This window comes from Haemorhous mexicanus, chromosome 5 (genome assembly GCF_027477595.1).
Source record: "Haemorhous mexicanus isolate bHaeMex1 chromosome 5, bHaeMex1.pri, whole genome shotgun sequence".
Lineage (NCBI taxonomy): Eukaryota > Metazoa > Chordata > Aves > Passeriformes > Fringillidae > Haemorhous > Haemorhous mexicanus.
Genome location: NC_082345.1, coordinates 11,977,811 through 11,999,535, shown reverse-complemented (window position 1 = coordinate 11,999,535; position 21,725 = coordinate 11,977,811). Strand labels below are relative to the sequence as shown.

The window sequence follows — 21,725 nt, the reverse complement described above, 5'->3', positions numbered from 1 at the left end:
TTACCTTTTGTCACATTGTCACTTGGTTGCCATTACATTTCACAAAGGGGATTTTCAAGAACTCCACAGGAAACAGATTAAAAACCAATAAGGATTTAAGCTGTGCACCTCCAAATGAAAGATACAGACTCCCTGTGATAGTTCTCTTGCCCTATTAGCAAGAGGAATATGCATATCACACAAGAAATAAGAATTTTCTAGCTTAGTTATGGATATGGAGAAGCTACATGATGTTAACAATGTCATGCACACATTTTCCATTGCATATTTTGATGTATTTGTGCCTGAAGGCAAAAGGCAATTGCTTTTTTATTTTTTTGCCACAGGATGCTTAATTACACTAAAAAAAACCCTTAATGGTTAAAAAATGTCTGAAGAGTATCTATCCCTTTACAGACTCACTGCACACACAGCAAAGGAAAACTGAAGAAGAAGTGATGACTGGAATTTTTAAAGAGGTAACTATAGCAATTATCATACTTCAAAGGTAAAACATCAGTCCCTGCCATTCTCAAACGAAGATTTCCGAGGAACAAAAGAAAGAAATTTTCTGTAACTTCAGTGGATATGCATCTTCTGCCAAAGAAAGGAACAGACCTCAGAAAGGCTGATGTCATCTATACCTTATAATGATGATGGTCAGTCCAGCTATCAGTGGAGCTGGCAGCACAGCTACTGACTTTGGGAATGCAGGATGAACCATAAGGTTGGTACCAAAATTAGGGCCCAGACTCTGGGTACTGTTCCCAGTGGGATAAGGACAGGGTCAGATTTTACTAACAGCTTACTTAAGTAATTCCAACATAGTTATGGTGAGCAGCCTTCATAGGTGAGGTCTATTTCATAAGTGAGGTTATATTTCATAACATAATCTCCTTTATGTACACAAATTAATATGGTAAATGGCTTAAACAACTTTGTCCTTGTTTTTAAAATAAAAAACAAACTGAAAATCCACTTGGCATTAAAACTTGCAGCATTAACTACAGTTTCATTCTATGAACTCTGCTGTACAGCTATGATTACATTAATTTACTGTGAAAAATGTGGATAGAGAAAGCACAGAGATGCCAACCTGTCAACCAGATCAATCAGAAAGAATATCACTACTGTCCCCATTTAGAAGGCAGAAAATTCTATACAATTAGCATGAAAAACAGGTATGTCTTCTTTCTTTAAAGCCCCCATATATGTTCTGACTGATAGAAAATATATTTTTCCATACTATTACATTTTACAATTTATTTTTCATCTTTTTCTCCTTTTATAATATTTTTTTTCTATTTCTTTCATTTTCTTCTTTTCCTCACACATTTCCTATAAACTGGATTTCCACAAGCAGATCATTTCACTGAACAAGGAATAATTTTTCACTACATCAGAAAATAAAACCCAAAGCAAAATGCTCCTGTTTTGACCTAAATGACCCTATTTTGAGTAGGCTATTTCAAACCCAAAGAAATTTCAAGGCCATCATAGAGAACAAAAGCTGTGTTTCAGACACAAAAGTCAGAGCAGGATTTGAATTGCCTCCTTACTGAGTAGAACACATAGTAGTGTTTCTAAGTATACTCAACCATTACAAATATATGTATCATTTTTCTTAATCCTTAAAAATCAGAATAGATATCAACACAACATAAATTAATTTTAAATGGGCAAAATGTAGTATTTTGCAACCCTTAAAAAACCCCAGGCTTTTGTTTCTGGATTTGTCTGCATGTAAATATTTCCTACAAAAATCTCTCACAAAGTTTTATATTATCAACCAATATATAACAAAGAAGAGGTTTTCATCTTAAGTTCAAGGTATGTATTTTATTTTATTTTATACTGGTTAACTGACAAAAGTTGTCCCAGGGACCTACAGAGTTTTTAAAGTTACAATGCAATAACTACAACCATTTGTACATCAAAGTTGATTTGTTTCTAGTTCTCTCACATTTCCAACAATTACATTTTATTATATATTAAAAAATGTAACTTGAAAACTTAGGAATTCAAAATTTAAAACTTAAGAGAATAAAAACATTTATTTCTATAAAACAGAGCCACAACTTCTATACCACTGGATGTTCTTTCATAACTTTTGATCCACATGGACATGCATATGTTTCTAAAGTGTCTTGATACCATTTTTTTTCCCCAATAAATTTGTATCTATATAGAAAGGAAATGTATTTCACTGAACTACTGCTTAACTAAAGTTTAGGAAAATGCCTTTGATTTGGATATGAAAATAGGAAAAACTATTCCAAGTGCAGTCAGTGGTAACTGCATTCAAAGTGCTATGCAAACTCCTTCTCTTATTAACAGTATACAGTAGCTGTCTTTGTTGGACACAGACATTCTCACACCAGTCAGACAAGGTCAGGAATCTGGAGATGCTTTTTGAAAGCTGAATTTGCCTAGGACAAAATACTGTGGGGATTTTTTAAAAAAATCAGAATAGCAGCTAAACTCAGTGTCAGACATCATGATGGAGCTGAACAAGGTTGCACTTGACCCTTCTATGACAAGACAACAGGCAGTTTAATTATGATACTGAATAGAGATGTAAAGGTGTATGAGAAGAATCACGTGAACCCCATGGAAACCAAAGTCAAGACACTGCCAAGTGTTATCTGTTTGATCTGATCAGGACTGGGGATCAGTTTGTTCCTATTTTCTCTATCTCTGAGTGTTTTGTTACTATAGCTCAGCTGCTTTGCCAAGGTTACACGACAGACGTTGTTGATGACATAAAATATTTCTATTTACAGCACCTTTGTTCTTGGTACTATGGTAATAATGATTTGTTAGGCACACTGAGTGGTCACTGATTCTTTCCTCTGCTGATGTTTTCTGTATTGTAACATTTGGTAAGCACTGTTACTAAAAACACTGACTTCATTTCTCAGATTCAGGCAGAATTTGAAAGAATTGTTCCAGCCACACCTGCAGCAATGTTTTTTCCCCAGCTGCCCCATACCTTAGGCTGTACTGCGTTTCCCACTTGTTGGTCAAACATGTGCTGCAGAGAAGAAATAAAGACATGTGGAAATATCCAAGCCTCTCTTCTGTAAATAAATTAAGGCCACCTAACAAAACAAGGAGCCTGCTAGTTACCAACAAGTAGGCAACACTGCAGACTCATTTCTCCAGCTGATGACCGGATGGGAAACCCACAGATGCTGAACCCTCTGTTTAGCCCCTTCCCTTGCTGCCAGGTACTGTGCAAAATAAATTCCTCTATCCTTGATTTTGTTCTGAAACTCACTGCTTTTAAGAAAAAAACAGGCTTACTCAGCTTTTACAGGAAAGAATCTTTAACTAGGAACACTGTGCACTGTTGCGATAGAGTCTGTGTAGTGTTGATCACCTGAGTATTTGTCATAAACTGACATGAGCTAAGGTTCTGTGTCTGTTGATTTTTGGCAAGGAAAAATGCACTACAGTAAAGTCCTGCTGACTTTGATCCACACCATCAACCCTACCTGCAGGAGCTCTTTCTCCACAGAATACTTCACAGGAAATGCACACGACTTCCCCACTCAAACTAGCCTTTCCTGGTAAGGCCTCGAGCTAGGATCCTGAATATGGGAGTGGGAGGAAAGAATGTTCTCAATCAGCACACAGCATTTTACTTATTTTAGATTTTCTTTCTCAGATACCAAATAGAAAGTAATCCCAAAAAACAGCACCAATTCATGATGCGAGAAGTATAATTACAATGCAAGCAAACAACTGAAAACAAACCAGTACATTATCCTTTCATCTCCTTCTTAGGCTTAATAATTATCTTTCAGTGAAGAGCTAGAACAAAACCAGAAGCTAGTGTAATAGGAATTAAAAAAACAAGTGCATAAACAATATCAGTGCAGCAGCAAAATATACAGTCATTGTTAACATTCCAATTCAACCCATTTCCAACATTTTTGTGCAATAAAAATTGGCCATATGCTGGCCAATGCAACAAGCCTTTTTTTAATATTAACACCGTCATTCTTCACTGAAGCTATTTCTGCTTGGATTTAAAAAATAAAATTAGTTAAATACAACTCTCACAAAAAAAAAAAAAAGACTGTATTTTATAAACACAAAATTCTGGTGCAAATAAAGTAAGAAATAAATATCACACCCTTGAAGACAAAAAAAAATTTGAGCTGGTTCCTATGGCTGAACTTAGAGGATGTGAGGGTAGGATTTTTGTAACATATTTTTTTAACATTGGCTTAAGTCTCTCATCATTTCAGAGGTAAAGCCAAGCAGCTGGGAGGAACATTTTTGTTGAGATGTTAAATTTCACTACACTTCAGTTGTGATAGCACAGTCTGAGTACAATCAGAGGAACCATAAAAAGTCTTCTTGATAGGTTGGGCTCTGTGCTTTGTGTTCTTCTTCTCAACCTTCCCTCAGTTGCCAGAGCAGGGGATATGAATCCAGACTTGCCAATGGAGCAACAAGGCAGGATTGTCCACCCACTTGCCGGGAACAACCCCAACCTTTGTTGCACGAGCTTCACACTGTTTGCATTTTCTCTTACGTTGCATATGAAGATTAGGGGTAAGGAGGAGGCTTAGAGAGACAGTTGAGAGGGGCACACTGAGAGCTGGAATGTGGCTGCTCTTCTGGAAGAGCATTAGGACTGAAAATTAAAAAGAAAAGAGAAAAAGTGCTTAAAATACAAGGCAAACTTTTGACAAGCATGTAAATAGTACAGGGCTGGAAATGAACTTCAAAAGGGGGTGAAGCCTCATCTCTAAATCCATATCCTCAGACACACAGCATACATACAGAAAACTCTGAGTGCACAGCAAGTCAGTGAGACCTGGATGTGTTTGTGAGGTGGACCAGATATCCCACTTCACAATTCCTGTACAGATTGCTGTTTGCATGCTGGGATGACAAAGACTGTGGAGAAAAAAATGCATCTGTGAAACGGGAGAGCAAATTTGAAGGACAAGATGCAGGTGCCATCTTCACATGAGTATTAAAGATTTTCTATATGCAGCTGATTCACTTTTTGAAATGAAGGACAGGCTGGAAATCAGGTTTCATAGCTCTGTGAAAATCTGATGTCTTACTGAATTTGACCTATTTACTAGTTCATTTGTACAAATACAGCGTAGCCTTCTTCATCAGGCCCCTCAACCATTACATATTATGTAATTTACACTCCTGAAGTGTGGGGATTTCTTATGTTTCTTTTTATTCAGGGTTTTGTGCTGTTCAAATCCTTTTCATTCTGTCATATATTTCTGTAATTTGACTGTTTTTCATGTACAATTTGTCTGATAACAGCATTCACCTATTAATTCATCTGTCTAGAGTGCATTTATAGCACTCACTGGCACACAGTGCAGAGAGGTCTGAACCATCCTTACAGGGGCTGAAGTAGCAACAAAGAAAAGGGGCAGCTAACACAAACACACCCCACTTCTTGGGGCAGAGCTGTAGAAAAACAAGATACCAAAACAAAATGCAAGAAAATTTCATTTGTAAAGAGAAGGAAAAGGAAAAAAAAGGAAAAAAATACCAAAACTCCAAGTTCTTTAATGCGTCTGGGAAGAATTTTTTCCCCTAATGCTTCAAATGTTCTACAGCGTTGAAGTTATTCCAAGCTCAACACTGTGATGTATGATAAAGCACCATCATTTATGTCTCTGTCTTCAAGAGATTTTGCCTTTTCTGTTTTCCTCCTTTAGAAACTGTGCTTTTACCTATTATCTCTGCAGCACAGACTATTGGAATTCTGGCTGAAGGAATGCAATTAGCCTATTGCTGGAAATGAATCAATTTGAAATGCCAGAGGTGTTTGGAAAAATGCTACTGGAAATGCCAGCAGTACTGAAAATGTCTTTAGTTTCCACACACAGCATTTACTTAAGGAAACAAAGAGGTGACATTGTGTTTGACTGAAGAAAGAAAGAAGTGTGCACTACCACCATTAAGTAACTTGATGGCAATGTCCACATTTTCAAATCAGACAATCTGGAAGGCTTTGACCACAAATACCCAATTCTACAGGAGCTACAGTTCTTGCACCTCTGGGCTTATTTGAAGATCATAAAAATGCATGTTTTAAGTTAGATCCTGTCTCCCAGTAATGCTCCTGAAGATGAATTTCCCGATTGCAAAATAGGTGGTGAGAGGGTTAGAGAAGCTCAGGATCCCACAAGCTTTGTTTTATGCTCAGCTGTCTAACAGTTCAGTCCCAAAGTGTGTAGTGTTATGGACTATGACCTCTCAGAAGAAGTAATTCTTTCCATGGCTACATCCATCCTTTCCTTCTGTCATATTCTGCCACATGTAAATGCAGCACCCACAGAGAGATCTCATTGAGATCTTCACCTGCTCCACACCAGCGACTGTGTCAGGAGTGATTGCAGATTGACCCAAAGGCTCTGTATTTATTCTCAAACTTATCCCCTCACCAAGAGCCAGCTCCTGGCTTCAGCACCTCCTAAGTTTTCAAGATAGGCTTAGGAAAAGCACTGGCCTTAATTCCTTCAGAGACAGAAAACTGAATTAGAATGTTAACATCCCATTTGGGGAAGACAAGCAAGGAGGTGATTGCACAACTCCACAAAGACTGGCTTACTCTTCTCCCTTGCTGCCTTGTTTCTTTTCAAACAGGACTCCTATAATTGCCAGAGAGGAACAGAAAATCAACACACACATTCCTTGCTCGTTAGCAGAGATGTGTTTGTCTGCTGGGGCTTCCTTCCTAACTTTAAAAATAAGCAACAAAAGATGCTCATGCTCCAAGTGAGAGGACTGGTGAGGAAATGGCTGTAGTTGCAACTAGTTATGTACAGCATCAGTGGCCTGAAAGAACCTCCTTGAGACACATAAGATTCTCCTCTACACAAATATAAACAACCATAATAACTCTATGGCATGACCTTCAGTACAAAGCCAGCCATGACTGTAAAAACTGTACTACAGACTATCCCAGGCTATGCTCAGATTAGTAATTCTAAGCCCTGTGCATGAAGTTATATAATTTTTTTTTCCCCTGGTAATTCTGCATTGATTCTTACTTTGAAATACAAGCACACTTTGTGCACAGAAGAAATTGAAAAATTTGTCTCGCTATTTCCTTTTCAACCAATAATAAATATTAAGGGCACTAGGAAGAGAAACAATAAAGTCAAGGCTATTAGGCACCTTTATAGCAGCATATATAACCACATCACCAGCAGCTTCAAAAGATTCAAATATTTTTCTAAAACTCTGCTGTTATACCTTCCTCTCTTCAGAAACACAATCCATCCAGTTCATTAATGCAGATTGCTGTAGCAGTACATAAACTAAAAATACATCAGAATCAGGAAGTGACACATGGCATTCAATGTGCTTTTTATGGCAGTAGAGGTGCTGCTGGCAGCAGGTCCTGGAGCTGAGCTATCAGACACACAGAGCAGAGGATGGCTGGGCAGATTAGTAACACAAAGCAAGACAGAGACATGGAAGAACTTGAGTTTTTGACTATAAATAGAGAATAAGGAAGAACATTGCTACATTTACCCAATGGTAGATGTGTAGTTTTAAAAACATTTGGTTTTTACAGAATTTTCGTGAACATCTCTTTAAATGCTGATATCATTTGGGATGTATTCATTCAACTGATGAATAAAGTCTGTGCAATTTTTTTTGTCTGGCTTTATGCAGCTCTTTTATTTTTTTTCCCTGGCACACAAAACACTAATCACTTATTTCTAAAATTAACTGGAAAATGGTGTGCAAAGCCCTTCAGTGTTTGTAAGTAGTCTGTTCTGGCTTAGAGATGTCATTCACATGCAACATTGTCTGGCATTGATTGTAACAAATCAGCAAAGGAAAATATAAACAGACCTATGATATCTTCAGAATGCAGAAATTTTGCATGTGTTAAGCTGCATGTTTTACCCTTTTAAAATGTATTTCCTACTTTATATCAATAAAAGCATTATTTCATATTAAAAGGCAATATTAATTTAATTTGAGGTACTGGGGAGTTGTGGTTTGTTTTTTTTATTAATAGATAATTTGGGCCTAGAGTTTTGGCCTCTGATAATGAAAATGAGGTTTTCAGTGCATTCAACAGAAACCTGAATACAATCCAAACATTGGTATGGTCTTTTTAATATTGGATAATGGCAATATTTTAGTCTTGTCTAATACAGTCCATCAGACAGGTAGTTACAGGTGCTGGGAAGGGGAAGAGCATCCAGAAATTCTCAGGGCAGGCCTGGATTTGGTTGCTTGCCCCATATCCCTAGAACTAGAAACTGAGGTGATGCATGGAAGGCAGAGTGAGACTTTTGTGCACTGTTGCATCAGTTTAATTTAAAAATATCTCTTAAGGAAAGTTCTCTGCAATCAAGTTTCAATTGAAACATGCAGATTTAAGCAAAAAGACCACTGTAAAGCTAAAATGAATTGACTACATCTGCCCTGGAGTCCCATTTGGCTTGAAACTGCCTTGCTTATCTAGAGAGCTTTACCAAAGCCTGTGTGCTGGAATCACAATTACTAAAGATGCCAGAGTTATAAAGTCCCCCTTAAAAACCACAGTATAGCTAATGAATGAGGGAAAACTCTCTGTGAAACTACCTGTGCTATGGTCAGGTGTAATAAATGGTTTGAGTACAATTAGACATTGCAGGATGTAGAAAACATCTGTGTGAAGCACAAGCCTTAACCAGCTCTTCTTTAGTCCTGGGTGAAATGCCACTCAGAGGTCACATTACTGCAAGAATTGTGTTGGAGACTTTAAAAAGCAAGCACAGCTCTCTCTTAAAATGGGTGACTTCAGATGACAAGGAATGGTGGGACAAGCTCCTGGCTTCCTTCTCTGCTGCATTTAGAAAATCCAAACCTCAGTAAGTCTAATTGATCCTTAAATGCCCTCAAATTTTACTCCAGATTTCAACTACTTTATTTAAACAACTCAACAATTTATGTCATCATGCTGACTTGCATTAAATCTGTTGTTATGCTTCACTGCTTTACAGAGCTGGGCAGGTGATGTGGCTGAGGCAGGCAAGGCAGCAGTGTGACTATATCAAAATCAGAGTTGCTTTGGCTTCACCACATGGGTACAAATCTAGTGGTAAAAAACAACAGCTTGACCTGAAAGTCAATTTTTCAGCTAAGTGTGTAAGATGTGTGCTGTTTGTAGGGTGACTGAACTGAAGTTTTTAAAATATTAACCATATTTTAAATTATACCTTAGAACAAGGTAACATTTGCAGATTTCTGAGAAGAATAATTTTAAAATTACAGAAGCAATTGTTGATTCACATTTAGAGAGGGATGGTATTTGAGCATATTCATCACTAGGAGAGTAGCTCTGGAAGGAACAGAATAGCCTTTAATTAAATTGAGTTAAAATAAGATTTGTTGATGTTAACCATCCACGTTTCCAAAGCACTAATTGCTAATCTCAAATTGCTCTAACACCTAAAATACAGCAGCATCATTTTACTGCCATATTAAGGACTTTAAATGTAACTTGGAATTTTTTTCAGTGAGTTGTGAAACTCCAAACTGCAAATCAGTAAATTATATTTTCCAGTTATAACGAGTTTACACCAACTTCTCAGTAAAATTTTCATATTCCTCTTACATAGTGAAGAAGATAATAGTACTTCCACTTTGTAGGCAATAAAAGAGAGGCACTAACTTGGTCACTGCAGTTCAGGCAAAGGCCTCAAAACAATGTAAATTATTTCAAATGAGAGCATAGACATAAGTGAATATTAGCACAGAATGTGCCATGAACAGATAAAATTATTGTAATGTCCTTTTGCTTTGCTTAGGTTTGGGGTTGTGCCTTGATTAATGCACCCATCCCAGCAGCATGATGTGGCCTTTGCACCACCTATAAGCAAGGACACCAGGAGTTTACTTTTAAATACAAGAATAAAAACTGATTGCCTTAGGTCTGAGCTTCCAAGTCAGGGAGAACTTAGAAGTGTCTGCTAAAATCTCACAAATGCCTTTAAAATCCACCTTACAAAAGAGACGTCTGCACCTACCCCTGAAATTAAAAGTCCCCCATTTAAGTAAACCTTTCTAGCAACAAAATAAATTCATTACTACTTTAGCATCATTGAGAAACTGCATCAAAATATCAAATGAAGGCTGCAAGATTCAGCTTGGCATTTTTTCCATATTTTTACAGGGAAGTAAGTGCATGAATGCTGTGACTCATGTTGGTACTGTCACTGCAGAAATTATCACTGTTCCTCAAGCTGTTAAAGGTTTGCTGTTAGAGAAAAAGTGAAGAGCTTTTGTCTGAGGAGGAGGAGGAGGAGGAGGAGGGGGTGGCAGGCAGGCATGCAGCTCTGTGCAAAGAGAGGAGAGTTAGTGGAGTTTACCTGACAGTCTGGCAATCTGGCCCCCTGGCTAGTTGTGAGCCGTGTGGCGGTATGGAGGCAGCAGGCTGCTGACAATCTACAAGAAACTGATAAATTAGACATATATACAGAGAGATTACAGAGCAAGGGTTAGTAACAGCACTACACAGGCTAGGCATCTCAGGGAGAGATTTAGTGAGGAATGTGCTCTTGGTGCCTTATCTGACAGAAACACCTTTTTTCTGATAGCAGCGACATTGGCTGTTGCCTTTTTCTCCTTTTCAGAAGAAGCACTGCAAACATTTTGGTTTGTTTTCCCTTAGCACTGACAAATTTTTGTTTAGGCAGACAGCAGTAACAGGCTGTATTCAGGATCTGGGTTTAAACCTTGTACTTCTCATTCTTCTGCTCATATCTAACGTTAAAAGCGTCAATAAAGCTACTCAAAATTTACCCAAAAAACTCATATCCAAATAAGAACAATTATGTCATCTCATTGCAACAAACAAGAAAGAACTGTAAGAAAATATTTTTAATTTCTGAACAATGCTTGTGAGATTGGGGTTTTTTTGTAGGAAGAAGGGAGAATTTGATACAGTCAGTTTCATTGTTTTGTCTCAATTATTTTATCAATTCCCTGTCAAAGAAGTTGCCACATTAATCACTTGCAAAGCTGTATTATGGTTCTTAATTTATTAAACAACAGTAAAGCCAAATAATCCTTTATTGCTATGTTTTCCTGTGACATTCAAAACATGAAGACAGCTTTAAACTGGATAATACTTGTGGGGCTTCATGGAAGTAGTTGAACAAGGCAACCCTGCTTTCTAAGTCAGTGTTCACTGAGATTTCCAGATCTCAAGATTTGCTCTTTTTCCCTGCAGCATTCTGGCCTTTCATTCCACTGTCAGTGGAATGATTCAGATTGTCACACAACAGAGACATCAGGATCTTTTCAAACATTAGAATCTATGGGTGAAATTCTAACCCTATGAAAAATTACTGGAGATTATTTTTTGTTTCCAGTAGGACTTGCAGACCTATCATCCTTCCTGCCTGCTTCAACCTGATTCTCCCTGTTTGATGGAACAGGGTTATTTTCCCCTAAACCTTAAAAACAAGACAAGGGAACTCCACATACTTGGAAAGAAATTGATTTTTTTTTTTTAATTGGCTGCTACTTAAAGCTCAACACCAATATTAATTTCTCTTTACAAGGTAGATATGTTTCCAAACCCCCTTCTATTCTTTGCCTCAATCAGTGGAAGAACATGCAAGTAATTTGCTGTCAAGAGTGTTGAGATTACATCAGGTACTGCAGAGCAACACATCTTCATAGCACAGTGAGCATCATATCCACTGTTACAACATTTCCCTTCCATACCAGCCCACAGGGCTCCTCCCTAGCTCCTGTGAAGATCTGTGCTGACCTCCAGTGGGTAAGAAGCAAGTGTACCCAAATCACTGGTTTCTTCCTGCTTCAGCACAGAGAAGAAGTGCTTGGACCTATTTTCTAGAAAAATAAGTGCAGAGTTTGTGCTGGCACCATTGTGTACAGAAGCAGAAATGGAGTAAGAAAGAATACTCTGGCACTCCCATTTACCAGGATTGTCACTATAGTCCTCACTGCATCTTTTAGCAGAGGAGTGCAAGAGCTGGCAATGTATTGGAGTCATGAATAGAAGGGCCTGTCATTTCAGCACAAAGCTCAATTAAAATAAGAGGTGTCTGAGGAACAGACAGATCAGGCTAACTGCAGACAGAAAATGATGGCAAAAAAAAATTAATTAATGCTTTATTCTAAAATAGTTTGCAGAAGTCCAAAGTAAAGTCATGCCTGACAGGGTATACAAGGTCATCAGTGAGGAAAGAAATACAGAATAGAATGCTGTGTGATGAAAAGGTGCAGAAAGGTTTCACCAATACAGAAGAAATTGTTCTGACAGGTTTTTCCAGAACAACACAAATGCCTGATTTATGATCCTGTTCTAATATCTCAAACAGGGTGCAAATATTCTATGATGCATCTTGATCTGCTACACTTGGCAGAACGCTTGAATAGTGAGCCAGGCTCTGGGAGGATTATGCAAGCTGGGTAATAACTATTTCAGTGAGCATACTCCCTTGGCTTTGTGTGAAACACTATTCTAGCTGGCATCAGCAAAGCTCTTGCAAACTGGCTCACGTTTACATCAGGACCAGACCTAGTGATCCACATGTCTTAAGATGACTGAATTGTCCTCCCACATCCTCCAGCAGTGAAGTTTCTGAGGATTATGCTGGGAAAGAGCTAAGCAGAATGCATATGGCTTACATAGACACATTTCAAATTCAAAGGAGCTTCTTATCTACTTATGTCCAAGTAGCTGTGCAAGAGCTAACTTTATTCCTTCTATATTTAATCCTTTTAAATATTTTGGAGGATTTATAACACCCTTCTGTAATGTCATGACAATCATAAAATTACTTCTTTCTACTAAGGAATTCCTGCCTGTATTAAGTAAATGTTTCTTTCTGAAATACTCTACTGAAGGTTAAAAGTCTCAAAAAAGTCTTTACTAATTCTAATGTCACATCCCATAAAGACAAGGTAAAAAAGAAATGTTCATTTTTTACTAAAAAAAAGTAAAAATAAATTTTAAAATCACATTGAAAGACCCCTGTTACTTGTACTTTTCAAATATCAGGGCCTGTCAGTCAAGCTACAGAGTGAAAGGACAGTCTGTCATTTATGTAGAAGTTACTTGGGGTACAGACACAGATTACACTTTTTTCTGTGTCTTCTGACACTACCACCAAGAAAATCATCAATAAAGTTATTAAATACAGACTATCTTATTTCCCCATCATCTTCACTTGCTGTTAGGAAATAAACCATTTTGGAGCAGGGGATGAGTTGGCTGATCTCAAGTCCTTTCACAATTCCATGAACCTATAACAAAGAAATTCATTTTAGTGCTCATTTCAACCAGAGATGGCAAAGAGGAGCTATTGTACACAGAAATTCACATGCCAGTTTTCACTGAATTCAGCAGGACCTGTGCCTGCAGAGTCTTGTGACAGTATCCAACAACACCTACCACTGGCTCTATTGGAAATGTGAGCTTTGACTTGTGCTATATGTTAGTCCTGTTTCAATTTTTTCAGTTCCTGACATTTTAGCCACTTGTACAAAGATGATGTAAAGGGCTCAGAGATTTCCTCTCTCACAGATTAGCTACTGCTGATTTTCCTTTGGAACCTAATGCCTAGTCCTAATCAGGCTAATCAGCTCCTGATTAAGAGCATTTAAAAAAAATTAGGCGCAGAGAAATTACATCTGCTCACATGAGCACTGAATGTGCTGCTATAAATTATCTGCTGAGAGCAAATCTCACCAAAAAGAGAGTATTTTCCTGTGCTTCCCTTTGGCTCAGCCACAAAAACAACACAGTTCCCTGGTGTCACAAGATGTGCTCTGCCCTCCAGTCTGTGGACTGGGTGACTCTAACCAACACAGGTCTGCTTTATTGGGTTATTTCTATCTGAGATGGGCTTGCCTTCTGTTGACATCAGCAATGTCCTCAGTGAAAAATCTACGTGCAAGCATTTCCAGCCCCACCTGCTCAGGACCCAGCTCACTGCAATGAACATTTCAGCACATTTTGACTCTCAGTAAATTCCTAATCTCTACACAGGGCTCTCAAACAGCAAGGCTACTCAGAATCCCAAGATTTTAACTGCACTTTGTTCAGTTAATCAATGAAATTTTTTTCCTCTTTTATCTGAAAGGGTAAAATTGAGAGCCAAACAGTAAATCAGTCAACAGGTACTGTTACATATTTTGCATTTCTGATATGAAAACATTGGGAAAAATCTATTATTGATAAATGAATATCTGTCAATATATGTTTATGACCAAATGTGAGACTGAGGCTTTTTCAGGATGTTAAAACAAACCTTTCCTAGCATCCCACTGATCACTTCAGGCCAACAGAAACACCTTCTTTCTTAGGTAAAAGTTTTCAGGCTATCTGACTTTGTGTCAGGCTACCCAATGTCAATTAAACTTGCTCCACCAAGTCTGAGGAATTTGATAACATGTCTACGAAGCTCTTATTGAAAATCTACTTGCAAAGAGAAGCTGTCTCCATTAATATGGCCACAAATTGTTTTCATCCCTGAAATGTCAATTTAATGGAAAAGAATGAAGGGGTAATAGCATGAGTTGAAAGTACTGGGCAAAGAACAGATCAGCAGCCTTCTAGTTGTGCAGATGTAAAAATGTGTCACATCACAGAGTAAGACCTACAAAGACAATCAATCAATCCTCTCTGCTCAAAGGTGAGAAACAAGGAAAATTTCCAAACCGAAAGACAATATGTGAGATATCAAGAAGAATAGGGCAGAGGGTATTAAGATGCTTGCCCTTCTTGCTGAGATTTGTAGAGATGCTTTCAAGCTGCAATCTGACAGGATGAGGAAAGTCCTCCAACTGTTTATATACAAGAGCGACAAGGACATAGTTTATACAATTATTTGACCACTGTTTTCACTTATAATTTAGTTTCATTTTTTCTAATGAATGCCAAGAAAACTTTGACCTTCCTCAAGGCCAAGAGGAACTTTAAGAGGCAATAGTTATCACAAAGAACAGCTGGTGAGAGGACAGCTGTGACTTACCTTCAGAAAAAGCCACAAACAATGGCACAGGTCAAAGATTAGAAGAGAGTCTCCCTTCTCCTGCTTCCAGGGTCAGTTTGAGTCTGTAAATAACACAGTTACCTCTGCCCTACACACAGCCTCAGCAGATCAGTCTGTCAGCTGAAAACTGGACACAGCTCCATGTTTCTGCAGGCTGCCCTGGAAGGAGAGGGCTCTGGTGGAGCAGCCCCTGGGGTTCCATCTGGAGCCTGGCTGGCCTAACTAACTCAAGCTTGCTCAGAGCAGGATTGACTCAGCTTGTCCTGTGAGCCAAAGGGGCAGTGCAGGAGGACTGGCCCTTGTGCAGAGCCATTCTACCACTCCAGGAGGGCCAGCCCCATCCTGGCACTGCTGCACACTGGCAGCCAAATCAAATTCACCAGGTGCTGCTTAGCTCCTGCACACTTTCCAGCACCCACATTATGTGTGATTTCCCACTGTCTCAATTCTACCTCAGTTCCATTAAACTGAATAATGGATTACAGCTTGGAGATAGAGTGTCAACCAAGTGTCTTTTTCACCTTTCTTCATGGTAAAGATAATCTACTATGAAATTCCTGTGTTGAGAGTGCAAGTACACAGGAAACCCACATCTTAAGCTTGCTATTCAGGAAACTTAATATATTAGATTACTTTTAATTGGAGAAGTTGCAACAACAATTAATTCTTCCACTACTTATTTCTTAGTCTTCTTAAAAACTATTTGAAGAATAGGAGATATGAGCAGGCTGCTGAACTCCCATGAACTACCAATATCTATACATTGCCCTAAGATGCAGTAGGATGCATGTAAGATCCTCATCTCCTGTCATCTCCCCATGCCCATTTTCTTTTTCTTGCAAAGCAGGCTCAGGAATGTCCCACTGTTTCTACAATCACAAGCTCCTGACACAGACTCTCCTTCTGCTCCTCCTCTGAGCACTTTAGGACAAGCTCAGGCAGAGTTAACCCAACAGAGGGCTTGCTGTTAAATACTCTCAGGAGTAAAAGCAGGTAGGGAGTTTAACTGCTATTTTCTTCTGGCATTTAGGGAAATGCTCTCTGTCTTGGTGATTTCCACAGGCAGACTCATGGAGCATCACTAACCCCTTCAGGCCCTGCCTGGCACACAGCACAGACAGCCCTGGCTTAGTAGGTCACTGCTTCAGGGGTTTTCCAGAACACGTCAGGTTTCTTGGCTATGTCCTAGTGAGTTCTTTCATCTACACAGCAGCTATGCTATATGGAGTGCTTTTACCCTTCATTTCCTTATTCTGCTTGACTTCACCTGTATTTTTTTTTTAGACCTGAATTATCCAAAATCTAGAGAGCTGTTCCCCCATCAGTTCACTTGCTTCAGTGGTAATGTGCCTGCTAGCTCAAAGTATAGTGATAAAGCCATATCCCAGCCTTGCCTTTTCCTGTAGCTCATATTAAGAACAGCTTTTAAAAATGATATAATACCTCATTGTTAACAAAATTAGTGAAATGCATTTTTCTCCAGTTACAGGCTCAGAGCATTAAGAGGTTTCTTGCCAGCTCTGTAGCCTTTTTCACACTTTCTATATCACGACGTGCTTATGTTATTTCTCAAATGGTTTCTGTGAATGCTTTAAATAATTCCTCATTAAATCTACTGAGAAGCTAAATAATGGGTTAGTAAAACAGCAGAAATGGAAATGGCATAAGCTGAAAAATATATCTTCAGTTCCTTTCTTTCATATACAGTTCATAAAAAGCACATTTAGAAAGGTCTGATGATTCACAAACACTTACTAAAAGACACACATTTTAAACATTTCAAAAGAGGAAAAGAAAGGTCTTAACATTACATAAATCATCACATTTCAATCTTGTTGTTTACCATGGAAACATAAGGACACATTTCAGGTCACAAAATCATCCAGAGCAAAAATACTTGCACTATTATATGGATAAAGAAGGGCCTCATCCAAAGTTTGAAGTCGGGAACAGTAACTTTAGTAGGCTTTGGAAGAAATAACGTAAGTTAAGATTATAAGGTTCTTATACCCCTAAAAAATGCAGGCAGGGAGATACTTACAATCAAGGACACTAGTCTAGTTTAAAGAATTGCTGTGAGCTGCCTCCAAACACCACAACATCCCAAGGAACTGCTCTATTAGAGAGCTAAAATGTCAGCACGTCTAATTTAAACAGACTCGCTTCCCTTTTGCCTAATTTATGAGACAAAAGGCACAATATTGAATATTCCTGTGTATTTGATGGCAAAATTCAGCAAGTCATGAAACCACAAACCTTGTCATAAAAGAAGATAGAGATAGATGACTTTTGTCACCAACATTGTAAGGATATTTAAATCTCTGTTTTAGTTAATTGATAGGACTGGATTCCAAAGCCTAAAATTTTCAGAGAAAGCAACAAATATCTGGTGAAATGCCTTAAAGATTTGATGTGTCATCTGTGTACTTGTTTAGCTAGACAAAAAAAAAACCAAAGAGAAGTCTAAATAAGACTTCACTGGAGAACTTCAACAAATGATGCTAATGGAAATCATTCCATACAGCAATGATGTCATAGCTTAGAGAGAGAGAGAGAAATGTCAATAACCTTTTAATGAAAATATACAGCAGTAAGGCATGGATTTCACTGCAGTCTTTTATTATTATTATTATTATTACTTAATGTCTTGTCAAACAAATTAGGGCTTCTATGAAAAACAGATTTTATTTCAAGATTGCTTTCTTTATAAACTGAAAAAACATAAATAAAAAATAAACTAAACTTGTAGAACTGCAGTGAATTCATGCCATAATAGCTAAATCATATTGAAGTAGCTAAATTATATTGATCAGCATGAAATGTATGGGTTTGGTCTCATCAGTGGCAACTGGAAAGCTAAATGCAAGAGAGGAAAAGCACAGAGTGAAAAGGTCCTGTTCACAGTGGCACCAAGAGGTAAAAGTACATTTAGCCAGCTGAATTCTTCATCAGTTACAGCCAACCAATGTCCTTGGCAAGGACACTGTTCCTCAAATTCAAAAATGGCCTCCACAGGGACAACACACCATGCCTGACGTGGCATAAATATGCACTGCTCATTAAGCTGAGCTAAATGAGCATATCTGATGCAGGACATGGCCCTGAGAGCAGGAAGATATATACATGGATCTGTATATATGCACTGACACTGCTCATCAAACAATGAACACACACAGACACAAATATGGCATGTTTACAGAACCCACAGAAAATAGGACAATGCAGAACAAAAAAGAGAACATAGATAACAAGTAAGTAATGATTGAATTATCCCTTTTGTGAAGAGCATCATATTCAGGTTTAAAAAAAACCCCTTACATGTGACTTTTTAAAAACCCTATTTAAAAAAAAACATATAAAATCCATTTTTCATGAAGAGCAGAGACAGATTAAACCAATATTTCACGAGTCTCACAACAGCCAGTGGCCTTTCTGGTTGCACAACCTCAGAGAGATCATCATCAACACAAGTACATTTCCAGTAGATAAAAATACAACATACTTTCTTAGGACAATTGTCCATGGACCTCTAATGAAGCAAAGGGCAATTTGTACTCAGACTAAATTTGTGTTACCAGAAAAAAGCTGTGGATTTTTTAAAAAAATAATGGTTCTGAAGAACTTCCATGCTTTGGATTGCTTGGATGAAGGAAATCAAACTTTCCTGAGAGAACAATTCAGAATAGACCAGCCTGACTAGTTAAATATTATATGGCTGCATATTTAATATAATAGTAGTGGTTTGGTTAACCACCTGTTCTGCTTTTCAAGAATAAACTCTTTCAATTAATGTACAGAAAAATCCACATTCTTAAGAGCTCAGTATAAAATTATCTGACTTAAAATCAGCACAGAAAGGAGTATCTAGATCCTAATCCTGTTGTTTTTCCTCTTCATCAATCTATAAAATTCATTCCCAAAAGAGAAGTAAGAAATCTTTAAAACTCCTCACTGTGTGACCTGAGCAATCACAAAGATCTACAAAGCACTCCCCTGGCAAAATTCATTTCTGAGCTGACAGTGTTCCTCAAAGGACTTCCTCCACAACCATTTATAAAGAAGTGTGCTTTCTGTGTTCAGATTTCTGACAGTCCTGCTGTTTCAAAATTGAGACATGCATAAAAAAAGCAAAGTTGAGATATTGGAGCAATGCCTCCAGCAGCAAGGCTTAGAAATCTGTGAGGCACTTTCATTGGTACTTCAGCTCAAAAGCAAAGCTGAAACTGTTTTTGGTAAAATATTCCTAAACAAACAAAAAATGTGCACAGCTAAAGACCTTGAATGTAAACCCTTTTCATCACACAAGGAAAGTAGACATAAACCTGCTATCAAAAATGTATTTCCCTGACCTTTACACAGGCACACCTCTCCAGACAGCCTCCTCTATGCAGAGAGGTGGCAGCCTGAAAATCTCTGCTCATTTTCCCAACCCCTGCATCCAACAGGGGAGGGAAAGGGAGCTTGTACTCACAACACCCCTTTTGAAGAGGATTTCCCATATCTTCACACTACTTAAACAAGATGAAGCAAGAAGGAGGGGCAAAACCAACAATCTTGTCCCGCATGTCAAGTTCCACTTCTAGGTTATTTAAAGAAAAATACAGAAGGAACATGAACTTCTGATTACACAAAGGATAATAATTTATAGAATATTTTGGAAAGTCACACCTAAAACACTGCACTTTAAAAAAGCTCAAAACCCAGAAAGAACAAATATTTTAAAATAGCATGAGAGTGTACCTCATCCCTTGAGCCAAGAGGTGTTAATGCCTCACATGGCCAATCAAAAGCCCTTAATTTCCTATAACACTAAGTACCACCCTACTCAGAAGACCCTCTGCTCCTTGTTGTGTTAAATTGTGCTTGTGCTACATCAAACAGATCAATGCATTCCCAGGTTTCTTACCTATTCTTCACATTTTAAACCACTCTCAGTGTAAAGCCAAGTAGCAAAGACAACTCTTAAGCAATTTCCCTTGAGCTCCAGCTTAAAGATTTCATTATAAGACTTCCTAGGACCTCAACATTTGGGTCATTGAGATTTTTTATTTTCATTTTCCTTGTTAGATTTAAAAAATACTTTCCACCTACAGATGCTGTAAGTTAGTTCTTGGTGACACTCTAGGAATTGCCATTGGGATAGAGTTTTTACAAATGAAGTTAAATTTTATGGTAAGAATGCAAACCAACAAACAAGAGCTAGTTATTTGTATCACATTGTGATTCATATTTGATCTGCTGTAAGTATAGAGCTACGTCAGAAATTAATCTTGGATTATTTTTTTCAGTAAGAGTAACTATTATATACTCTTAATTATGTATGGTAGGTGGTGAGCTCAGTGCCTGAGCAGTTGCTATACTATTATGTGGCATTCTTTGTGCTGTCTTTATCTTCCACATCAGTCTCTTCTTGTGGGAATTAAATGCCAGGCTGTAAATCACTCTTGAAAGACAGCTGAAAAGCAAGCGTGCTTTCAGGTTTCATGTGCTTTCAGAAATGAGTGACCCTATAAAACCACCTAATTTTTCAGATTTGTTCTTTTTTGGGTTTTTTTAAGAGGTTTTTAGAAGAGGCATTTTATGAAATGGTTTGTAACAATGAAGAACAACTAATCTAAACCTGGAAAAATACAAAATTTTGACCATAGCCAGCTAGCATAGTTCTGTTGAAATCCATGTGTCTATCCTGGCTTGGGTCTAACAAATATCTGACCTCAGCTGGGCTTGGAATCTGAGGAAAATGTGTAACAATTAAGGCTGCTACGTTCCTTTTTCTATTGTGATTAAATAAAATAGATATGACCATACAGATTTCTCTAAAAGGAAGGATTGCTCATTTTGATCTCATTAACTGTATTCCTTCAAAATACGAAATACTTTACTTTTTACAGTGTTTTCCTGGGTGGGATTTTAAATACTAAGCATAAACAACAGGGGAAAGAAGCATCCACCACCTTTGGTTTGTAGACCGTTCCAACAAAGGAGATTCTCAGGTTTGTCTGAGTGAGGACTGCAGCCTTTGGTAACTTCTCAAACCTTTTACTTCAGGTACATCTTCTACATAAGGATCTTGAATTAATTTTAAGCTAAAATAGCAGAACTTCATATTAAATTTTTGGAACTGCCATGCTAAAGTGTCTGCCAGAGGAAAAGAGTGCTGTCGAGGCAGATACTACAGGAGACCTTTTTAGTCTTGTTCTTTCCTTGAAGAGGTTGAGAGAACCATATTTCATATTTGGGACTGCAGCATATTAAGAGGCACCTAGTGACTTCATGTTCAAGGAGTTTAAACACAACTGCAAAGGAAAGGTCATTTTTCAGTGTTACACACTGCCAAACCTAGCACTAGGCTTTCTATATGCCCCGACTTTTTAATGTAGTTAGGAAAACAAATACAAACACATCCAAAGGTGGGCTGGAATTGTGCTGGGCACATACTGGCTGTTATCAGAAGAACAAAGACTTGAAAGAGTAAAAATACATGTCAGCAGAACAGAAGCAAAGAAGAAACAAACAACAAAGTTAAATGCATGCCATTACCTAGGAGAAACGGAACATGATACTTTGGAAAAGCACCGAGTGGTATTTTTAGCCCCTACGGCAGTTAAGAGCCATTAGTTCAATTAGAAAGCCCAGATCAAATCGTCTGCCGCAGCTTTGTGTCAGAGGTACCTGCATGCTGATCTAAAGCCGAAGGCATTCAAGTGGAAATGG

General features: G+C 38.0%; 1 protein-coding gene across 4 annotated transcripts in view; it reads right to left on the bottom strand.

Moving 5' to 3' along the window:
- Positions 1-1,597: 1,597 nt before the first annotated feature.
- Positions 1,598-21,725, bottom strand: part of BICD1 (BICD cargo adaptor 1) — a 167,598-nt gene continuing 147,470 nt past the window's right edge. The window contains exons 8-9 of one of the 4 annotated variants that reach the window (XM_059845908.1): positions 10,350-10,425; positions 4,492-4,627 (exon numbers count right to left, since the gene is read on the bottom strand). In XM_059845908.1, coding sequence (XP_059701891.1) covers positions 10,378-10,425 — 48 coding nt within the window. In that variant the 3' untranslated portion in view covers positions 4,492-4,627; positions 10,350-10,377. Of the gene's footprint in view, positions 4,628-10,349; positions 10,426-21,725 lie in introns of all 4 variants that reach the window. The other 3 variants (XM_059845911.1, XM_059845907.1, XM_059845910.1) reach the window with 3 other exon arrangements.